General features: G+C 37.4%; 4 protein-coding genes and 1 non-coding gene across 5 annotated transcripts; 3 read left to right on the top strand and 2 right to left on the bottom strand.

The window, feature by feature from the left end:
- Positions 1-120: 120 nt before the first annotated feature.
- Positions 121-3531, top strand: RAN1 (heavy metal translocating P-type ATPase; the record flags this gene model as incomplete). Its single annotated transcript, XM_022822361.1, has 1 exon — positions 121-3531. The coding sequence occupies one exon, from the start codon at positions 121-123 to the stop codon at positions 3529-3531; it is 3411 nt and encodes a 1136-aa protein (XP_022674190.1).
- A 1337-nt stretch (positions 3532-4868) lies between these two features.
- BPT1 (ATP-binding cassette bilirubin transporter BPT1) lies at positions 4869-8909 on the top strand (the record flags this gene model as incomplete). The annotated part of the gene is made up of 1 exon (XM_022822360.1): positions 4869-8909. The coding sequence occupies one exon, from the start codon at positions 4869-4871 to the stop codon at positions 8907-8909; it is 4041 nt and encodes a 1346-aa protein (XP_022674189.1).
- A 473-nt stretch (positions 8910-9382) lies between these two features.
- MET17 (bifunctional cysteine synthase/O-acetylhomoserine aminocarboxypropyltransferase MET17) lies at positions 9383-10717 on the bottom strand (the record flags this gene model as incomplete). The annotated part of the gene is made up of 1 exon (XM_022822358.1): positions 9383-10717. The coding sequence occupies one exon, from the start codon at positions 10715-10717 to the stop codon at positions 9383-9385; it is 1335 nt and encodes a 444-aa protein (XP_022674188.1).
- Positions 10718-11634: 917 nt separating this feature from the next.
- KLMA_R127 lies at positions 11635-11745 on the bottom strand. The gene is made up of 2 exons: positions 11711-11745; positions 11635-11680 (listed from the first exon to the last, which is right to left on the bottom strand). It is a non-coding gene; the product is annotated as a tRNA-Val (tRNA).
- Positions 11746-18538: 6793 nt separating this feature from the next.
- On the top strand, positions 18539-19756 carry KLMA_10676 (zinc finger protein; the record flags this gene model as incomplete). Its single annotated transcript, XM_022822357.1, has 1 exon — positions 18539-19756. One exon carries the CDS (start codon positions 18539-18541, stop codon positions 19754-19756), a length of 1218 nt encoding a protein of 405 aa, XP_022674187.1.
- Between the last annotated feature and the right edge of the window lie 149 nt (positions 19757-19905).

The raw sequence follows: 19905 nt of genomic DNA, 5'->3' as shown, positions 1-19905 counted from the left end.
TCTTAAGGGTGCCAGAGATCCATTGTTCCTTTGATGGTAGCGGATGTTGGTTAAGTATGGCTTATCTACACAATGTCAGATCGAACACCCCTAGATAAAAAAATCCAACTAATAGTGTAAATGAAAAGATCACTTAAGGTTAGAGTCCTTGTTAAGGACAATAAAGGTCCAGAAACTGAAAAATCTATTAGAAAAGTTGTAGACAACAAGACAGGGTCCGTCAAATATAAAAAAAGTGAGAATGTGATAGAGATCAAGTCCAGTAAAGATCTAAAGGATTTACTAGAATCGTTATCAAGATCAGGTCTTGATGCCGACATTGAAGTATTTGATAAAGACTTACATGACTGGCAACTAGTTGATATTAGAAATTTAGGTAACCCAAACGACAACTCCAACAATGCAGCAGATCTGAATTATAGAGCGCATTTCGTTTTGGAGGACACAGAAGAAGTTGATTCCATAATCGAGGAAATAAAAGAGAAATGTGGTATATCCAATGTAAAATTAGAAGACAATAGTATATTGGCCATTGTTCAGAATAAGAATATCTGCCAAAAAATCTTGGATATTATTAGGGACCACAATATTTCGATTCAATTAAAGGATGTTTTACCAGTTCAAAGCGAAAGAAAATATAAAGTAACCGCGTCTATCGGTGGTATTACCTGTGCAGCCTGTGCCTCATCTATAACCAATGCAGTGTCTGATTTGGATTTTGTTTCTGACGTCGCGGTAAACGTTGTTAGTAAAGTTGGATCATTCATTTTGGATACTAATGCTCCGGATAAATTAGAAGAGTTGAAAGAAACAGTAGAAGACTGCGGTTTCATATACAATGCTGTTGGTTCTCCAACATTGACAAATCACATTTCAGTTAAAGTTCCAAGCAGAGCTGTTACTGTCAAAATAGAGGGGATGTTCTGTTCAAACTGTCCGGTGCGTGCTATTCATTCATTACAAGACATTGCGGATGCAGAGCTAATAATAGATGATTCCAACGAATTATCGCTTAAACACCCTTATATTAGGTTTTCCTATATTCCAAATGTCGAAAGAGGTATAACTATTCGTAATATAATCGACAAGATCAAAACAGAACTCACTACCCCGGAGCATAATGATATTGATGTCGTAATAGTAAAAGAAGTGCCTATCGAACTGCAATTAAAAGAGATGGCCAAAAGGGAAACTTTAGGGATAGTTAAAAGACTAGTTGCTGTTACCGTTGTTGCAATTCCTACATTTATATTTGGGATTATCGGAATGTCTTTAGTACATTCGAAGAATAAATTTAGAAAGTGGTTAGAAGAGCCAATATGGGTTGGGGATGTTGCCCGCGTAGTTTGGATTTTATTTATCCTCAGTACCCCGGTGTACTTTTTCGTTGCAGACATATTCCATCGTAAGGCTATCAAAGAGGTTTATTCGTTATGGAAACACTCAAACAATTGGAAAAGACGTCTCTTTAGATTTGGAAGTATGAATTTGTTGATGTCTTTGGGTACTTCTGTAGCATACTTTTCCAGCATTGCCCTTCTAGCGATTGCAGCTTCAAGGCCAAGAAACAACAAAGAATCAATGACACACAAAGGTTTATCAACAACATATTTTGATTCTGTTGTATTCTTAAGTTTCTTTCTTCTAATTGGTAGACTGTTGGAAAGCTTAGCTAAGACTAAAGCATCATCGGCAATTAGCAATTTGAGCTCTTTGAAACAGGATACTGCACTTCTTGTGCAAAAGGTAGGTGATCAGTATCAAGAAGTTGGCACTGTAAAAGTGGAATACCTTGAAATTGGTGACTTCGTTAAGATTACACCGGGACAATCTCCACCGTTAGACTCGATCATTGTTCAAGGTGAAAATCAGTTTGATGAAAGTGCACTCACTGGTGAATCTGTTCCTATTTTACGACTAAGAGGTGACCAGATTTTTGCAGGAACAGTAAATGTTGGATCAACTTCTGTCATTGCTAAGGTGTCTTCGTTTACTGGTGATTCTTTGATTGATCAAATTGTGAATACTGTCAGAGATGGACAGATAAATCGCGCTCCAATTGAGCGTTTGGCAGATATTTTGACCGGATACTTTGTCCCAATTATTATAGCTCTGGCTATCGTAACATGGATAATATGGCTATTACTTGGTGTCACAGGCAGACTTCCGCATCATTATTTAGATAACGATGTTGGTGGGTGGCCTCTCTGGTCATTAGAATTTGCTATAGCAGTGTTTGTCATTGCTTGCCCTTGTGGTATTGGTCTTGCTGCCCCAACGGCACTTTTTGTTGGGTCTGGAATGGCTGCAAGATTAGGTATCCTTTGTCGGGGTGGTGGCGCAGCCTTCCAAGAAGCATGTAAAGTTGCCATTGTATGTTTCGATAAAACAGGAACTTTAACCATGGGGAAAGACATGAAGGTCACAAATTACGCATTGCATGACAATAAGAAGCTAGCTCACATCGGTATCGAAGTGACAAGAGATATGGAACTTGGGTCAAGGCACCCGTTAGCCGCTGGGGTGAAACAATTCATTGATACCACATTTGGTAAGAAGGTTGGGACGATGAAAGTACCTGATCCAATTGAAATACCAGGAGGCGGTATGAAAGGTGACATCCTTTTTAATCGAGGTCTTTCCACTCCAGAATCCCGTATATGGCATGAAATAGACCCAGAATGCGCTATTATCGGGAACGAAAAGTTGCTAAAGGACCATAAATGCCACTTAAACTCTGAGCAGTTGAAGCTATTGGCTGAATGGAAATCTAAAGGGAAAAGTGTAATGATCACCGCTATCAAGAGCAGATCGCATTTTGGTAATGACAATTACTACCCTGTGATGATGTGTGCTGCTCGAGACGAAATTAGGCCCGAAGCGAAGATCGTTATTGAAGAACTACAAAGGAGTGGTATCGAATGCTGGATGATATCAGGTGACAACGAAATTACAGCAAGAGCCGTGGCCGATCAATTGAATATACAGTATGTTATTGCAGATGTTCTTCCAACAGAAAAAGCCGCTAAAGTGAAATGGATACAAGAAAACAATTTAGGCCCAAACGGCGTACATAAGTCGGTTGCAATGGTAGGGGATGGTATAAACGACGCACCCGCTCTAGCAACCGCTGACGTCGGGATCGCGTTAGCATCCGGTTCCGAACTTGCCATGACATCCTGCGATTTTGTCCTACTTTCACCTGTAAATACCTTGATTTCTCTCCTGGCCCTACTTAAGTTATCCAAGAAGGTGTTCAGAAGAATTAGATTCAATTTTACGTGGGCTTTGGTCTACAATATGATCGCATTGCCGGTAGCAGCTGGGGTTATTTATCCGTACAAAAATACAAGACTCTCTCCAGTGTGGTCTAGTGCGGCAATGGCGCTATCCTCACTATCGGTTTTGTTGAGCAGTCTTGCATTGAGACTATACAATCCAACTAAAGCACTTCCACCATCTCTCAGATTCATTGAAAACTCTGACGAGTTTTCATTCCACCCACCAATTAAGGACTCTGTTCTCTTCTAGTATATAATCGTATTATCCGCCGTTAACCTATAAAACCTAAAAATATCTCGCACCCACGCACACTCGCTTTTTCTCTCTCTTTTACTGGCCCTTACGGCCGTAACATTTTCGGAGAAAATCCGGGTGGTAAAAAAAAGACACCCAAAAAAAAAATGTGTCATAACGATTCAATGCGGCAATGCCAAGAAGTTTTTTCTATTGTTTGAGAAGATGAGTCAATAGTCGTTGCGCATAGCACAGATATCCTCGCAGTACTGTTTTTCTTTTCACTGTCTTTTTTTTTTCTATTATGCAACCATATAGACCTACGGGGCTAGTGTATCTTTTTGTATGGTTATTCAGCGTTACTCATATTTTACATTTTTTTAATTTTTCATAAAATATAATATCTGTTATCAGGAAGATGCATATATAAGTGTCATCAGAAATTAGATAGGACTGGGGCGATGAGCTCTGCATTTGCACACTTTTTTATGTCAAGAAGGATTTCGATTCGGTTGGTATTATGAATTAATAAGTTATTCATTTATTTTTTTTTTTTAAGTTTGTTTATTATTATTTATTTTAGGTTTTAAATTACAGTTTGTATAAAGGGACTTTTAGCCGAGCTAAACATACTATAACAGCGGAGAATCTATATCTGTATCATGATTCAAGTAGGCAATGGTACTGAGATTGCATCTGCTACTTGCAAGTATGGTTTGCGACCTTATATTTCGCCGGATGTGAATGCCTTGAATCCGTGCTTTATTTCTTGGGTCTCTGCTATTTTTGTAGCTCACTTCATTGTTATTGGCAGTTTGCAATATATATCGCTTCGAAAAAGTGTAAAGGGCCCAGGGTATTTTGCTAGGGAAAGCTTCTGGACGATACGGGATCTTAGTGTTTCTCATGCGATTCATATTGTCAACGTGCTATGTCAATGCGTTCTCTTATTAATCCAGCTCAGCTGGGTCAAAGAGGAGCCTAAATGGACCCAGTGGAGTATTCTGTTGAATTTATTCTACGTCGCCATTATTTACCTAAACTCTACGTGGTTGTCCTTCCATAAAAGCTCTTGTGCACAGGGACATGGAATATTCTACTTCCTCATCTATAGTTTCCTTGTCGCTTTTGAAATTGGTCAACGCTATTATCATCCAGGAACTGAGAATTACAATGTGGTAAAGAACGGCAATGCTGCTATGGCATTAGACGTTCTTTTGCTGGTCAATTCCGTTTCGATCTTCTGCTATGATACTTTCCTGTTCAAATGCTCTCCACGCTTGATGAGATACTTTACTGATAACAACATATATCCACCTGTAAATGCTCTAGCTAATATCACCTTTACGTGGATGAATAGATTGATTGTAGAGACTTATCACTCTAACAAGATTGAAGACCCTACAAACTTGCCTCTACCACCTTTTGATTTGGATATTCCAGAAGCTACCAGGATAATTCAGGCAAATTGGGAATACGAGTGCTGGACTGAAAGACATTCTATCTTGTTGGCCGTGCTAAAATCAGTAGGTGGAAGAATCGCCATTGCTGTTTCTTACGAATTTTTGAGAACTGTTCTCGCAATCCTTCAACCACAAATTTTGAAGAAGTTTATTGAAGCTTTCAATCCTGAATCTAATGAACTTCCCAGACTAAACGCATATTTTGTCGCAGTTGGATTGTTCATATTGAATGTTTCATGCACGGTGCTTAGAAATCAATTCTTCATCAATATCTTCCAAGCAGGTATGAAAATTCGTGGTAGTTTGATGTCCATGATTTACCAAAAGACTTTCCGTCTTTCAGCAGAAGCTCGTGATGAGAAAGGAAGCGGTGACATCATGAATCTAATGTCTGTGGATGTTATTAGAATTCAAAGATTTTTTGAAAATGCTCAAACTATGATCGGTGCGCCTACTCAATTAATTGGTGTATTGATTTCACTTTATTTCTTCTTAGGTACTGCTACTCTTGGAGGGCTCGTGTCCATTGGTATTATGATTCCCCTGTACAGTTACTTAACTGAAATTTACAAACGTATGTTCAAGGCGCAAATGAAATATAAGGATAGAAGAATAAAAACTATCTCAGAAATTTTGAACAGTATTAAATCAATTAAACTATATGCATGGGAAAAGCCAATGCTTGAACGCTTGGGTCACGTTCGTAATGATCTAGAATTAAAGAATATGAAGAAAATTGCGATCGTAAGTAACCTTATGTCCTTTATATGGGACATTGTTCCAGTTTTTGTCACAAGTTCAACCTTCCTTCTTTTCTCATACCTAACGGGACAAGTCCTTACTCCACAAGTTGTTTTCCCAGCAATGACTTTGTTTGGTATGCTAAATCAATGTGTTTACACCATCCCAGAAATGATCAATAACATAATTGAAATAGGTGTATCATTGAAAAGATTAAAGAGTTACTTGTTGGCGGAGGAGTTGGATGATAGTTTTATTGAGCGCACTGAAGCAAATGATGTGGATCCAACTGTTGAAATCAATAATGCCACATTTTTGTGGAAATCAGTTAAACAAAGTGAAAGGAGTGATGCCAACGATGATGAAGAAGCTTCTGTTTCTTCCCCTGGTGTTGCATTAAGAGATATTGAGCACTTCTCAGCTAAGAGGGCAGAGTTGACATGCATCGTGGGTAGGGTTGGTTCTGGTAAGAGTACTTTTTTGAAAGCTATATTAGGTCTCTTGCCTTGTGTTCCAAATGATGCTACCCCACAAATTAAGCCAAAACTCACCATTAGGGCAAAATCTCTAGCTTACTGTCCTCAACAACCATGGATTATGAACTCGAGTTTCAAAGATAATATTCTCTTTGGCTTCAAATATGATGAAGCTATGTATAAGAAAACAATTAAGGCATGTCAATTGGTACCAGACTTGAAAATTTTACCAGATGGTGATCAAACTATAGTCGGTGAAAAAGGTATCTCTTTATCTGGTGGTCAAAAAGCAAGATTATCTTTGGCAAGAGCTGTATATGCGAGGGCAGATCTTTATCTGTTAGATGATATCTTAAGTGCTGTTGACTCTCATGTCTGCAAGAATATCATTGAACAAGTCTTGGATAGAAACACCGGTCTTTTGAAGAATAAGACTGTTATATTGACTACAAATGCTATTAACGTTTTGCAACATTCCAATATGATATATTTATTGAAGAATGGTATGATTGTTGAAGGTAATAGTTATGATAGTGTCATGAGTACAGAATCAGCTAATGGTGAGAAATCTTTCTTGAGGGAAATCATCGAAGAATATGCATTAAACGAAAAGGAGAAGGAAGAACAAGAGGCAGATACCGATGCTGAAAGTAAATCAAAATCTCCCAGGAATGACTCTGATTATCTTTTATCCTCAGATGAAGATAATGAGGAAGAAATCATACCTCTACAACCTTTGGTGGATTTGGAAAATGCTAAAGCAACTGATGCTAATGCAGTGATAGCGTTTGAAGAGGAACAAGAAGATCCACAACTTGCCAAAGTTGTTTCTCGTCGTGCTTCTGTTGCTACGTTGAAACCAAGGCCATTGATTGACGTGAACAAAGATGATAGAAAAACTGCACAGAAAGCTGAAACCAAAGAAGAAGGGAGAGTTAAAAAATCTGTCTATATTGCTTATATGAAGGCATGTGGTTTCTTTGGCGTGTTGATAGTATTTATCTTGATGATAGCCACAAAATTATTGGGACTAGGAAACAATTTCTGGTTGAAATATTGGTCTGAAAGTAACCAAACCAACGGGGGTAATGATCATATTTGGAAATTTATGATTGTCTATTCGCTGATTGGTATGGCCTCTGCAGCTTTCGATGTCACGAGAATCATCGTCATGATATTCTTCTGCTCCTTAAGAGCTGCAAAACAACTTCACAACCAAATGGCACATTCCGTGGTTATGGCGCCAATGTCATTTTTTGAAACAACTCCGGTTGGCCGTATTGTTAACAGATTCTCTACCGATATTAATTCTATCGATGAAGATTTCAAAAATATTGTCGCATTATTTTTACATTCAGTGTTTGATTACCTAATTACTATCACTGTTATCGTTATCAGCATGCCTTGGTTCTTGCTTGTCAATACCTTTTTGTTAGCAATTTATTATTACTATCAAATGTTCTACGTTGTCCTCTCCCGAGAGTTGAAAAGACTAACTAGTATATCTTATTCTCCTGTGATGTCTCTTTTAGGTGAAACTTTAGGTGGATATGTTGTGATCAATGCTTATAATCATGCTGATATATTCAATTATTACCATTTCCAGAATGTTCAAACGAATGTCAACTTTATTTTCAACTTCAGGTCGACAAATAGATGGTTGTCAATGCGTTTGGAAACAATGGGTGCCTTTATTATACTTATCACGTCATTGATGGCTTTGGGTACCCTTGGAACAACTCATCCAATAAGTGCTGGTTTGATAGGTCTTTTGATGAGTTATGTCTTACAAATTTCCTCCTCTTTGATGTGGATCATTAGAATGTTGGTAAATATTGAGACTACGATTGTTAGTGTGGAAAGAGTGCTTGAATATCGTGATTTGGAACCAGAAGGTGTGCGTGTTGTTGAAGGCAACACTCCACCAAAGGATTGGCCATCAAAGGGTGAAATTAAGATTTCTAATTATACTACGAAGTATAGAGCTAACTTGGATCCAGTTTTGAAAGATATTGACGTGAACATTAAACCACAAGAAAAAATTGGTGTTGTTGGTAGAACTGGTGCAGGTAAATCAACACTAACATTGGCTTTATTCCGGATCTTGGAGCCGTTCGAAGGCAGTATATCTATCGATGGCATCGATATATCTACTCTAGGCTTATATGACTTGAGAAGCAGACTTGCTATTATTCCACAAGATGCCCAAGCCTTTGAAGGAACCGTGAGAAGTAACCTTGATCCATTTAATTATCATACAGATGCTGAAGTCTGGAGAGCTTTGGAATTATCGCACCTAAAACCTCATATCGAACGTATTGTTAAAGAATTAGGAGATGATGAAGAAAAGCCAGCAGATTTGTTGCAAACTAAGATTTCTGACAATGGTGGCAATTTGTCAATGGGCCAAAGACAGTTGTTATGTCTTTCTCGCGCTCTTTTAAATCCTTCAAAAATCCTAATTTTAGATGAAGCTACTGCTGCTGTTGATAGAGAAACCGATAAGATTATTCAAGAGACTATTAGAAGTGCGTTCAAAGACCGGACTATTTTAACGATTGCTCATCGTATTGATACAGTCATGGATAGTGATAGAATTTTGGTGTTAGATAAGGGTGAACTCAAAGAGTTTGACACCCCAGAAAACCTTTTGGAGAATAAAGAGTCTTTATTCTATAGCTTATGCGAAAAGGGTGGATATTTGAAGAATTAAGAAATCAAATATAAGACTTTTTTTTATTTATATAAGAGATAGGGGCTTCTCCTTTTGTCAGTGAGAAACACTATCATTATGCTAAGGCATTGTTATTTAATATTTATATCCTTAAGAATAAAATCCTGATTACTGAAAACACACTTTATTTAGTTGGTATTTTTCTTGATTTGGGGTCAAATTAATTGAGAATAATTTAATAAAAGCGCTAAACTTGTGTTAACTATTGGATTTTCTATTAGCACAAGTCTTTTTATTCATTCAAGTTGTTGAGATTGTTTATTTAAAGTTCTGGTTCCCAGGTTACATAGAAGTTGACTGACATATATATATATATATATATATATATATATATATTCTGTGTATTTACCATCTCTTCAGTTATGCAATATACCGGATAAAATAAACTGATTGATATCCCCTTTTGTAACTCTAGGATCAAATTGGATTAACATTAATTCTTAAATTCTCTCTCATTGAGGAACAACACCTTTGAAGACAGTCTTGAAAGACTCTTCGAAATCGGCAATGATGTCATCAATGAATTCGGTACCTACTGACACACGAATTAAATCTTTGGTAACACCAGAGGCTAACTTCTCTTCGTGGCTCAATTGTTGATGGGTAGTGAAGTATGGAGCGATGACTAGTGTCTTGGAGTCACCAACGTTAGCCAAGTTAGAAGCGATCTTTAGGTTGTCGACAACTTGAGCACCAGCAGCCTTGAATGGATCAGTTTCAGCATCTGCATTTGGAAGATCTTTAACACCGAAGGATAGAACACCACCGAAACCGTTTTGTAGGTACTTCTTGGCATTTTCGTGATGGGAATGAGATTCCAAACCTGGGTAAGAGACCCATGAAACGTATGGGGACTTCTCTAGATGGCGGGCTAGCTTCAAGGCGTTTTGACCATGTCTTTCAGCTCTTAGAGACAAAGTTTCGATACCCTGTAGCAACAAGAAAGCAGAGAATGGACTCAAAGCTGGACCCAAATCTCTTAGTAATTCTGTTCTCACGTGGCCAATGAAAGCCAATGGGCCGAAGGCATCGTTGAAGATCAAACCATGGTAACCTTCAGATGGCTTAGAGAATTGAGGGAACTTTTCTGGGTACTCCTTCCATGGGAACTTACCAGAGTCCACAATAACACCTGCAATAGTGGTTCCATGACCACCAATCCACTTGGTAGCAGAGTGGACGACAATGTCTGCACCGTACTTAATTGGTTGAACGAAGTAACCACCAGCACCAAAAGTGTTGTCGACAACAACTGGAATACCGTGCTTGTGAGCAACAGAGATGATCTTGTCGAAGTCAGGAACGTTATACTTTGGGTTACCGATAGATTCTAGGTAGAGAGCCTTGGTCTTTTCGTCAAACAACTTTTCAAAGTCTTCTGGTTGATCACCATCAACAAATCTGGCCTCAATACCCAATCTCTTGAAAGCAACCTTGAATTGGTTGTAAGTACCACCGTACAAGAAAGATGTGGAAACGATGTTGTCACCAGCATGAGCTAGACCGGTAATGGCAAGGGTTTGGGCAGCTTGACCAGATGCGACAACCAAACCGGCTGCACCACCTTCTAGGGCAGCAATTCTGTTTTCCAAAACATCGTTGGTTGGGTTCATGATACGAGAGTAAATGTAACCTGGAGTTTCCAAACCAAACAATTGGGCACCATGCTTGGAATCATTGAACACATATGATGTGGTTGCGTAAATTGGCACAGCTCTTGGGTTGTGAGCGTCAGCCGTTTTTTCCTGGCCCGCGTGCAATTGCAAAGTATCAAAGTGAGATGGCATTTCTTCTATATATATATGTGGACAATGTTGTCGATGAGGACTGGACTTGAGTGTTCGAAGTTAGAATTTACGGTAAAGTATCATATAATATATATTTCACAAGCATAATGAACAATGGATGCATGGATTAGCATAAACTACCACATCGCTTGAAAAAGACTACAACAAACTCATCCACTTTTTATACTTTTCTGCCACTTCAAATACCCCAATGCAAAACTATCGACCTTTTCGACTTGTCATTATTCAAAATCTCACCTGGAAGTGCTCTTCCAAACGTAGTAATCAACGGGCTACCGTCGAATAACCAATTATTTGCACAGATGCAATCACTTCACTGAATCATTTTGTCGTAAAGTCACAATTTCAGGTGACTTTCCGCATATCTGGAAGAGCCACAGACAAAAATAGCTTAGCATAGTAACGATACACACAAGGGAAAAAAAAAAGGTATAGACAGGGTTATTGGAACAAGGTGAACCCATGTACGTTTCTGAGCTGCTATGCTACTAGCAGCAGCTCTATTTCACTGAACCGAATGCCCAATAGGGAAAGGAAGTGCTGTAGATATAATATGTTCTTACTAATGTGTGGTAAATCTAGTTATCTGGCATTTATCACAAGCACGTGACTTGAGTCATGGTGTCTCTGGTGACAAAGTATTGAGAGAGAAGCGAAGACCCTAAAAAGCCACAGAAAATTAAAAAAAAAAAAATTTGAAACCACCACAGGTGGATCGTTCCGCTCCACACTAACGTGCATGTGTGTGTGGTTTTTTTTGTTTTTTTTTTTTTTAATTTGAATTTTCACGTGCTTATTAGAAAATCGAGCAACCCGGTGAGACGGAGATGAAATGGAAGAAAAAAAAAAAGAACATGTATGACCCGAAGAAAATAGTCGGGAAAGTCAAAAAATAATGAGAGCTACGGGATTCGAACCCGCGCATCCGTAGATATCAGAGTGCTTACAAGTTATTGGAAACTTGTGAAGACCTAAATCTGACGCCTTAACCACTCGGCCAAACTCTCGTAATTTGTTGAAAGCATAGTTTTTGAGGTGGGCACATCGGATATCTGTAGTCAGGTGTATTTGGCTGTAAGGAAAAGGAAATTGACATGAAGGTAACTTTCGAATATCTTTCCCGATTTGTATTGTTTGATAACGTTGTTGGACATAACAATCATGCAGTCATTAATAAGAATGTACGCCGATATAAAGAATGTTTTGGGCACTAGGTGCAGATTTCCCTTTTTTTACGCATTTTCATATTTAACACCTACAATCGCGTTTTAGGCGATGAAAGATAATTGGCAACTGGAAAAAAAAGTGGACCTTGGCCAAGGAATATTACTCCTAAAGAAGTAAAAATTACACAAAAGATTAATCTAATAGCAACCAAAGATGTTGAGGATGAAGGGTGCTAGTGCTAGTAGTCCTACTTTGAATTGACTGTAAAACATAAAATGCCATGCTTGTAAAAAAAAATAAAACGCAAAATTCTGAAAGATCCGATCATGGAACGGTTAAATATAATGTGTATGTAAGCTTGCTTACTGGTAAAGTATTGCCATATACCCTTATTGTTTTTTTTTTTTTTCGGTTAAGGTAGTTTCTCCTACTTCAGCATAAGTGAGCTGGTCAAGTAACTAAACGTCTTTTGCTTAGAAAAAACCCCAGCAAATCCATGCGTAAACTCCTCATCTTTTGCAGACATAAATAAGCCTAGCCAGGTCCTCCGAACTTAAATTTTTTCTTTTTATGCAAACTCTGTTTACTTACTGTGATGACAAGATCAGATCTCTGATTCCACACCACTTACAAGCTCAAAATGAAGCGAAAAATAGGATAAATCAAAAAAACTCTTACAGAGAAGAGAAAACACAACACGATTCCTTGAAATTAGATAATGTAGTGTTTAATGCTAGTGGGTTTCTCAGTTTCTCCAATCTGTTTTGTTATTTACATGAAAGCCATATCAATTAGTGTGGGAAAGAAAACCACGTTTAACCGAAGATAGCTGATTCGAATCTGTTTCGGATTTGCTTCAATTTTAATGGGGGAACTAAGGCAAAATCCGTCTAATGAGCTATCTGAATTTTCTAATCCAAGTCTCCCACAAGTTTTCACTAGGGCTGGAGTAGAATATATTCCTAACAATTATAAGATAAAAATTTTTACGATATTACCACAATATTTTGTGATAAAAACACTCAAGAGTTCATGGATTTCATGAATATATCCATGCAGAATATTGTTTTTCTAATCCTCGTTTCATTTCAATATTCAATTTAGTTTAGCCATTGAATCCTTGCAGGTATGAGTTGTTATATTTAAGTAGAATAAACAGTTGTTTTTTCCATGAAAAGACACAATAAGTTTTCCTCCTCTGAACCTGCAAGGAGAAAGAATAAACATAGTATGTGCTCTTCGCTGTCACTACTTCATCAAGATCCGTATAGTATATTCATGACAATAATTGATTCGATATTGATGAAGGTATATAGCGAAAGTGTGTATGACGGCTAATCATTAGCACGCACATAACTTTAGAAAATGATTTGCACAATTTTTCCATTTTTCAGGCGTTGAAATAGAATACTGATCATCTTTTATCTTCGCTGAACAATTGAACTATCCCTGATTGGTTATGGTCGAACCATAACTTTCATGCTAATACCAAAGTTTCCTGAACAACCAGTACAATGAAGTTTCTCCGTTCCTGGTGAGATGTGGTTTTCAAAGGTGCTAAAAACAGCATAGATAGTTAAAGGCATCAAAAAGCGGATTGTGCTAAATTAATTTGCCCATTACTTTTGACTATGAAGAAAGTCTAGAATTCCGTCTTTGACAAGGCTGCATTGTTTATGGGATAGTCTGATATTACTTCAATTCGTCTTTCAATTCGTCTTCCTCTCCCACTAATATGGGAGGTTTAGCATATTATAAAATAGAGCAACAAAAATGAACTCATATGAATAGTTCCTCCACTTAAAATCGTTCTGTTTAAAGAAAAGTAAGAGAGTGTGGTTCTGCTCTATACCAAGCGCCCATCCATTCCGTAATACACATGAGAAATTCGCCTTTTATTATAATTTATGGAGTTGAATAGCGGGTTTGTTTTCCTACTGGTGAAGCGTAAAGAAAAACCTTCACGACTTTTGCTTATGGTCTTTGCTGAATTTCCTTAATTTATTAAAGGAGATGAAGATGGTGTTAATAGCAGTTTGCACCATACATGTTTGGGATAATTCACTAAATTTCATTGCGAATAGAAGTTAGAGAATATATTGTGAACCTTGCAATATCCTTATAAGTGAATGGATGAGAAATTATTCGTATACCTTCGCTTATGATAAAAGTTCTGGAATTCAAACCAAAGCAGATATGAAGTTGTGATTCACCAGGTTAATTTAAAGACTTCGTGGGTTAACTTCATATATATGTCATCAAAATCAATAGGTGTATCAAAAACAAAAACAAAAACAAAAACTAAGGCTTTTGAGTTCCATAAAACCATTTTACTGTATAACAAAAGATATCCGATCGATATCCGTACTACTAAATGCTCATAGAGTCCAAAAAATAGTTTTTATTGAAGTTCCAATGATGCAAACATAAAATCTTCCACTTAAAAAGTACTTTCCAACGTCATAGGAGTATAGCTTCTTGTGACGTATTAGCACAAAGGCATAACTGCATGGTGACAGTCTTATCAAGTCGTTTGATGATTCAAAAATTTAACATCGGTATTCCTTACTCGCTCTTTGCTAGTAAAGAATTTCTTACTGAAGTAAGATGATTTCCTAATATGTCTTACTCTAGTCAAAAATGACAGCAAACTTATCCTATTCTTTGCTTAAATGATGCAACAAAGCCTATTAAGTTACTTGAACTAACCAATGATTAAATTATTACAGGAAAACTCGGAGTTCTTTGTTCGGACTGGACGATTTAAAGAATGATAAAAATCGCCTCATAACTTTAATTTGATGCTAGATATCGCTTTAAGTTGAAAAGATCCATATAAAGCCACAGTACTCATTGTACTTATACCGTAGGATATTCTCAAGAGGCTGGTTGCTTTAACCACCTTCTTTGAAGATCTATTCTCTGGCTAAAAGTGTTGCAGATACGTTTCATGTTCAAGAATGCGACTAAACAATACCGAATTATACCTCCGATTGCATAGGCCAGTAGTAATTACCGAAAATAAACTGGGGACTGTTGATACTGAGGGTTTTCGAAGGATAGAACCCTCTACGGCATATATCAATTTGTTTTTAGCCGTAACGCCATTCGAGTCCGAGATATCACAGAGAAAAAACTATTTCGAAATTAAACTGAAAATGGAAAAAGAAACTGGAATACGATCTTCACCAAATGGTAGGGCTGATCTACCTACCATGATGCTTCATATATGGGTCAAGGAGTCTATTTGCATTGTTCTCCAGTTATCACTACTCACCATCAAAGAACAAGCTCGTAAGATAGATTTTTTTTTATGGAACGGATGATATTCTTATAATTAACATAACTTCATCTGCTTCCAAAAACGGTTCTAAAACAATACGCTCGCTCCCTCTAGAGAAGATCGAAAGAATATGTTTCTTTTTTATGAATTTTAAAGAGGTCATTGCGGAGAATGTTGGTTCGATAGACACAGTAACAATGACAGTGGAAATACGTATCGATGTGCTAACGGTGGAAAAGAGTAGGCCAAGAGGGAAAAATCAGGCCTTCTATTATACTTTTTTGATTTTATGACACTAATCGCTGTAAACTTCTGTTCTAATGAAAAATGATAGTTGCAGTGGTGACGACCATGTAGCTGTGAACCTTGTAATCACCAATCAAGTAACTTCCATCCGTTATGGGAATCTTCAAAGGCCATATAACTTCCCGTTGACTCCGTTGACTCCGAACACTTATGTAGCATCACACCTTATTAGCTTGATACTAGGTGTAACCTGCTACGCCCATTTACGGAAACAACAGCAAATGCCCTACATTCGTCTTTTGAAGCCAGAAGTATGCATACTGGAAAATCCTTACCAAAGATTCCGCCTTCCGAGACTTAGTCTAGAACTTACAGTGTAATTTGTTTTCTTATGCCTAGAAATGCTGCTATCATTTCTTTTGAATGCCTTGATATGGTCCCCAGTGACGTTCGTATGAGTGCTCCTTTCCAAACTTATTTCACAGCTTGCATTAATATCATAGATACCTTCGGACTGTAAGGATACGGACATACCCTTGTTAATGCATGAGCGGTATTCTTCATTATTTGACATAGACGTAGTTGCACAGGAGTTACCACTTTCAGAGAAAGTTCGCAAGTTGTTTGCAGCTAACTAATCCGATATAGCAGTACGGTTCCATTTCCCCATCTTCAGAAAAGTTCTGACCGACTTACTGCTGTGAATAAGCTGCAATGTGCTTTATGTACCTTTAATGTGCACACTCCTCTAATTCGTAACCCTTGTGACCTGCAGTACAACCAAATGAGAACACAAATTCCACACTTTAACACTTCTTTGCTCTGAAATATTTGACAACGTCTGCTGCAAATATTTTGTAATAACGCAAAAGTTCTTTGTGCATGTCATACTGAGAAGCTTCGTGTTAAGTGCACATATTTTTCATGAATTATTCGCAGTAATATTACATACATTTGGAATAATCAACATCAGGAAGTAGACGGCTATTATGTCCTCAAAGCGTTGAACTTGTGTCATCGTAGCGACAGAGAGTGTACAGAAGAGCTGCTTAAATCGGCTGCACTGGCGAACGGTATGATCAGAATTAAGTTAAAAACAGCTGACTGAAGAATAATGCGACAGCTAATAATGTCACCCCTACACTTTCTAAAAAGAAAAACAACAGTCAAAAGGCCATACGTTCCTGCGGTATATCAACGGGGAACGATGATCTCGAATAATAACAACATGCGTCTGAGAGTTTTTTTTGACATTAAGCAACAAAGGACAACTATACGTTGCAATTCTTTTTTTGAAATGCTAACTTTTCTACGAAATTTTCTGTGACAGTAAATGTCTATGTCAACAAACCCGCAGGTTGAAGGTTTCTATTTATTATTGTGCTGCAGGTTCTTTATTTCGAACAGCCTTTGAGGTGTAAATGTGACTACGTTTTTCCTTTGTAATGTGTCATTGTCATTGTCGTTGTTGTTATTGTTGTCTTCGTTCTCCTACTTACTCTACATTCAATTCCGATAGTCTTTTTTTAATTCAGACGAAAAACTGCTGTTGTGGTAACCCAGCTTTTTTTTTTTTTCAAAGAGCTGCTAACACAAACACAAATACAAATTAACAACAGTATGCAATGCTGAGAGCTGCTGGAAGTCAAGACTTTTCTAGCTTAACATATGCACCTAACCCATTGTTTTCTTTTTGAAATTTCAAAACAAAACTTCGTACGTTACTTTATATGCTAATACTGTAACATGCGGGTTTTACAGATTTCTTGTCTGACCTTAATGCACCTTGAAGGTAATTGCCAGCGAAAATAGTATGAAGTTCATGCGTTCATTCAAACGGACGTTGCTACGGAATGTTATAAGACTCATGAGAGAACTAATATTTGTTAAAAAAAGACTCATAGAAATACTTGCAGATGGATTTTGTGAAAGATTTAATGTTTATTAATTGTTTGAATCTTGTGCCTATGTTCCTGTGTACCTGCGTATTTGTTTGCTTTTTTTTGAAGCACAGAACTTTCGTAGTTGAACTTCTTTTTTCTCGATAAAAACTAGAGCATACATGCGACCATTTGTATGCTGGTTTAATGTACGACGCTTCCTTCTTTTCTTGACCTCCGTGGTGATATTTTTCCCGGATGGACGCATTTAAGGTAGTTTGGAACACAACGGATATGTTTAATATCAATAACATTCTTCCAAATTTCAGAGTATTAAAGTTATAACCGTTACAACAACATAAAATGTGCTAGTACATTAAGCATATCTCCAGTACCCGTTTTGAACTTCTAAGTGCACGATAGCTACAATAACAATCGACTTCTTCAGAAAAACTCAGAACAACAAATTTTGGCCGACTAGATAGCTGCTCTAAAGCAACAGAAAAAAACCCCTTGTTGAAGATTTCGGAGAGAATTATCAAAGTTCATTTCTACTTATTTACGTGTTCTTTGTCATTGGTCTCTTTAATCTTTATATATCAGCCATTGGAAAAGTGTTACGGTGGTGGATGACTTGGGCAAAACTAACACATATTTCTTATACCCCAAGAATTAAACCTTCTGGTCTGAATTTGAACAGAATACCTTCAATAATTTTTTACTGATTAGTTTGGGGCTTTTTCCAAGTGTATTAAGTTATATCTATCGTTTTCGAGAATTACGAAGGACATCAAGAACGCGCTTTGTTAGAAACAGGCGAAACAGCTACACTAAGAGTTGTTGACACCTCTGTCAATACTAATAATTTAGACGGGTCTAAATTTCTTGCTTCAACTTAAAAAGAAGCCTCTGCAATAAACAGGATTTATTAAATTGAATTATATTCACAGAAGTCTAAATTAAACCTTCTTTTTTTCACTTATTTGTTTTGGGCGCACATCTGTAACTAAGGTTTGAAAATCTGAACTATTTCCTTTCATATTTGATACTAATCAAGAGAACCTGGTGAGTATATTTCATCGTGGTACAAATAATAGCTTGGTATTGATACAGCTTCATATTCGCTACGCTAAGAAAAACAAGCAAGATTCAGTACAAACTTCAGGATTAAGCATCTGATAAAAATACAGTTGTTTATTGGTAAACACACTTCAGAAGGGAGATATGCTAAGTAGAAATGGTGAAAATATGTCTCAATCGAATATGAATTTACCAACTTTAGCTAAGATTTGTGATGGAAATAAAAAATCTCATGAATCAGGGTTTGAGTCACAATTACAGCATAAGCAGGAACTACCGCCTGTTAATTCGCTGCTAGAAAAATGTAGATCAGTTTCTTTGGGATATTCGGAGGGAAGCACTGCGAAAATACGAAATTCCATGAGCGGAGCACCTTCCCACTCAATAAATCTGCCCTCTTTTAAAAATGAAGTGCAGGGACAACAACCGAACAATGTACATATTAAATTTCCTAATAACATGGATCAGCGAGGATTCCAAAGCTCCCTCATATATCATGAGCCGCGAAGACCAACATCAATCGTGGTTCCAATGGTAGTACCTGTTTTAATGCGTTTTAATACTGATTCTGTTTCATCGGATGGAAATATTTGCCCAACTTATATGGTACCACCTACTGGTAATGAAAGGGCGGGGGTGGATGGAATGCTTAACCCATATCCTAACTTGCTCCCCGAAACGACACATCCATATAGTATGCATCCTACAACTACAGGACTTACTTCTATGATGAGTACCAGTTCAGGCCCAAAAGCGTTACACAATTTTGCTCATTCACCTAAAGGTAGTAATGTCTTGTTGAACCAGTCATTGAGTTATCCGGGGCCTCAAGAGTACTTTTATACGCCTGTGAATAATACCTTTGGAGGTCGGAATCCTCCTATCATTACAGAAAATAACGTACAAGGACTGTGTAGGCCAAATGCTGATCAGATACATAGTTCTGATGATAAAAGGCACATGTTCACTAGTAATATACCAACTTACGCTCCAGGAGACTCAATGGCTACGAAACCTAGGACTGAAATTTCAACATATGGAATCAATGAAGAGTCATCTAAAATGGTCCCGGACAATCAACATGGTTACACACATGTGGACCAAGGAGAATTTATGGAGAGCGACCATTTAATTTCACCGAACTATACGGATAGTGGTTCTAATAAATCATCAATTCAGAGAAGAACGTGCCCGGTCTGCAAGAAGCTCTGTTCAAGGCCCAGCACTTTAAAGACGCATTTATTAATCCATTCAGGAGCATTACCACACAAATGCCCCTTTCCAAATTGCCACAGAAGATTCAATGTGAAAAGTAACTTGACTAGACATATTAGATCTCGTCACAAATTTGACAAATCTTAAGACCTTTAAATTTCGTTAAAGATCTCAATCTACTTCCTGGGAATAGCAAAGGTTATTAAAACCGTTACCCTACAAATGAGACACTATATCACTATATTTGATTTGGTTAACCTTCAATTAGAATACTTATACTAGTAGTAGAGCATCTG

The sequence above is a fragment of the Kluyveromyces marxianus genome, chromosome 1 (assembly GCF_001417885.1).
Source record: "Kluyveromyces marxianus DMKU3-1042 DNA, complete genome, chromosome 1".
NCBI lineage: Eukaryota > Fungi > Ascomycota > Saccharomycetes > Saccharomycetales > Saccharomycetaceae > Kluyveromyces > Kluyveromyces marxianus.
This window is presented reverse-complemented; position numbering and strand designations above follow the sequence as displayed.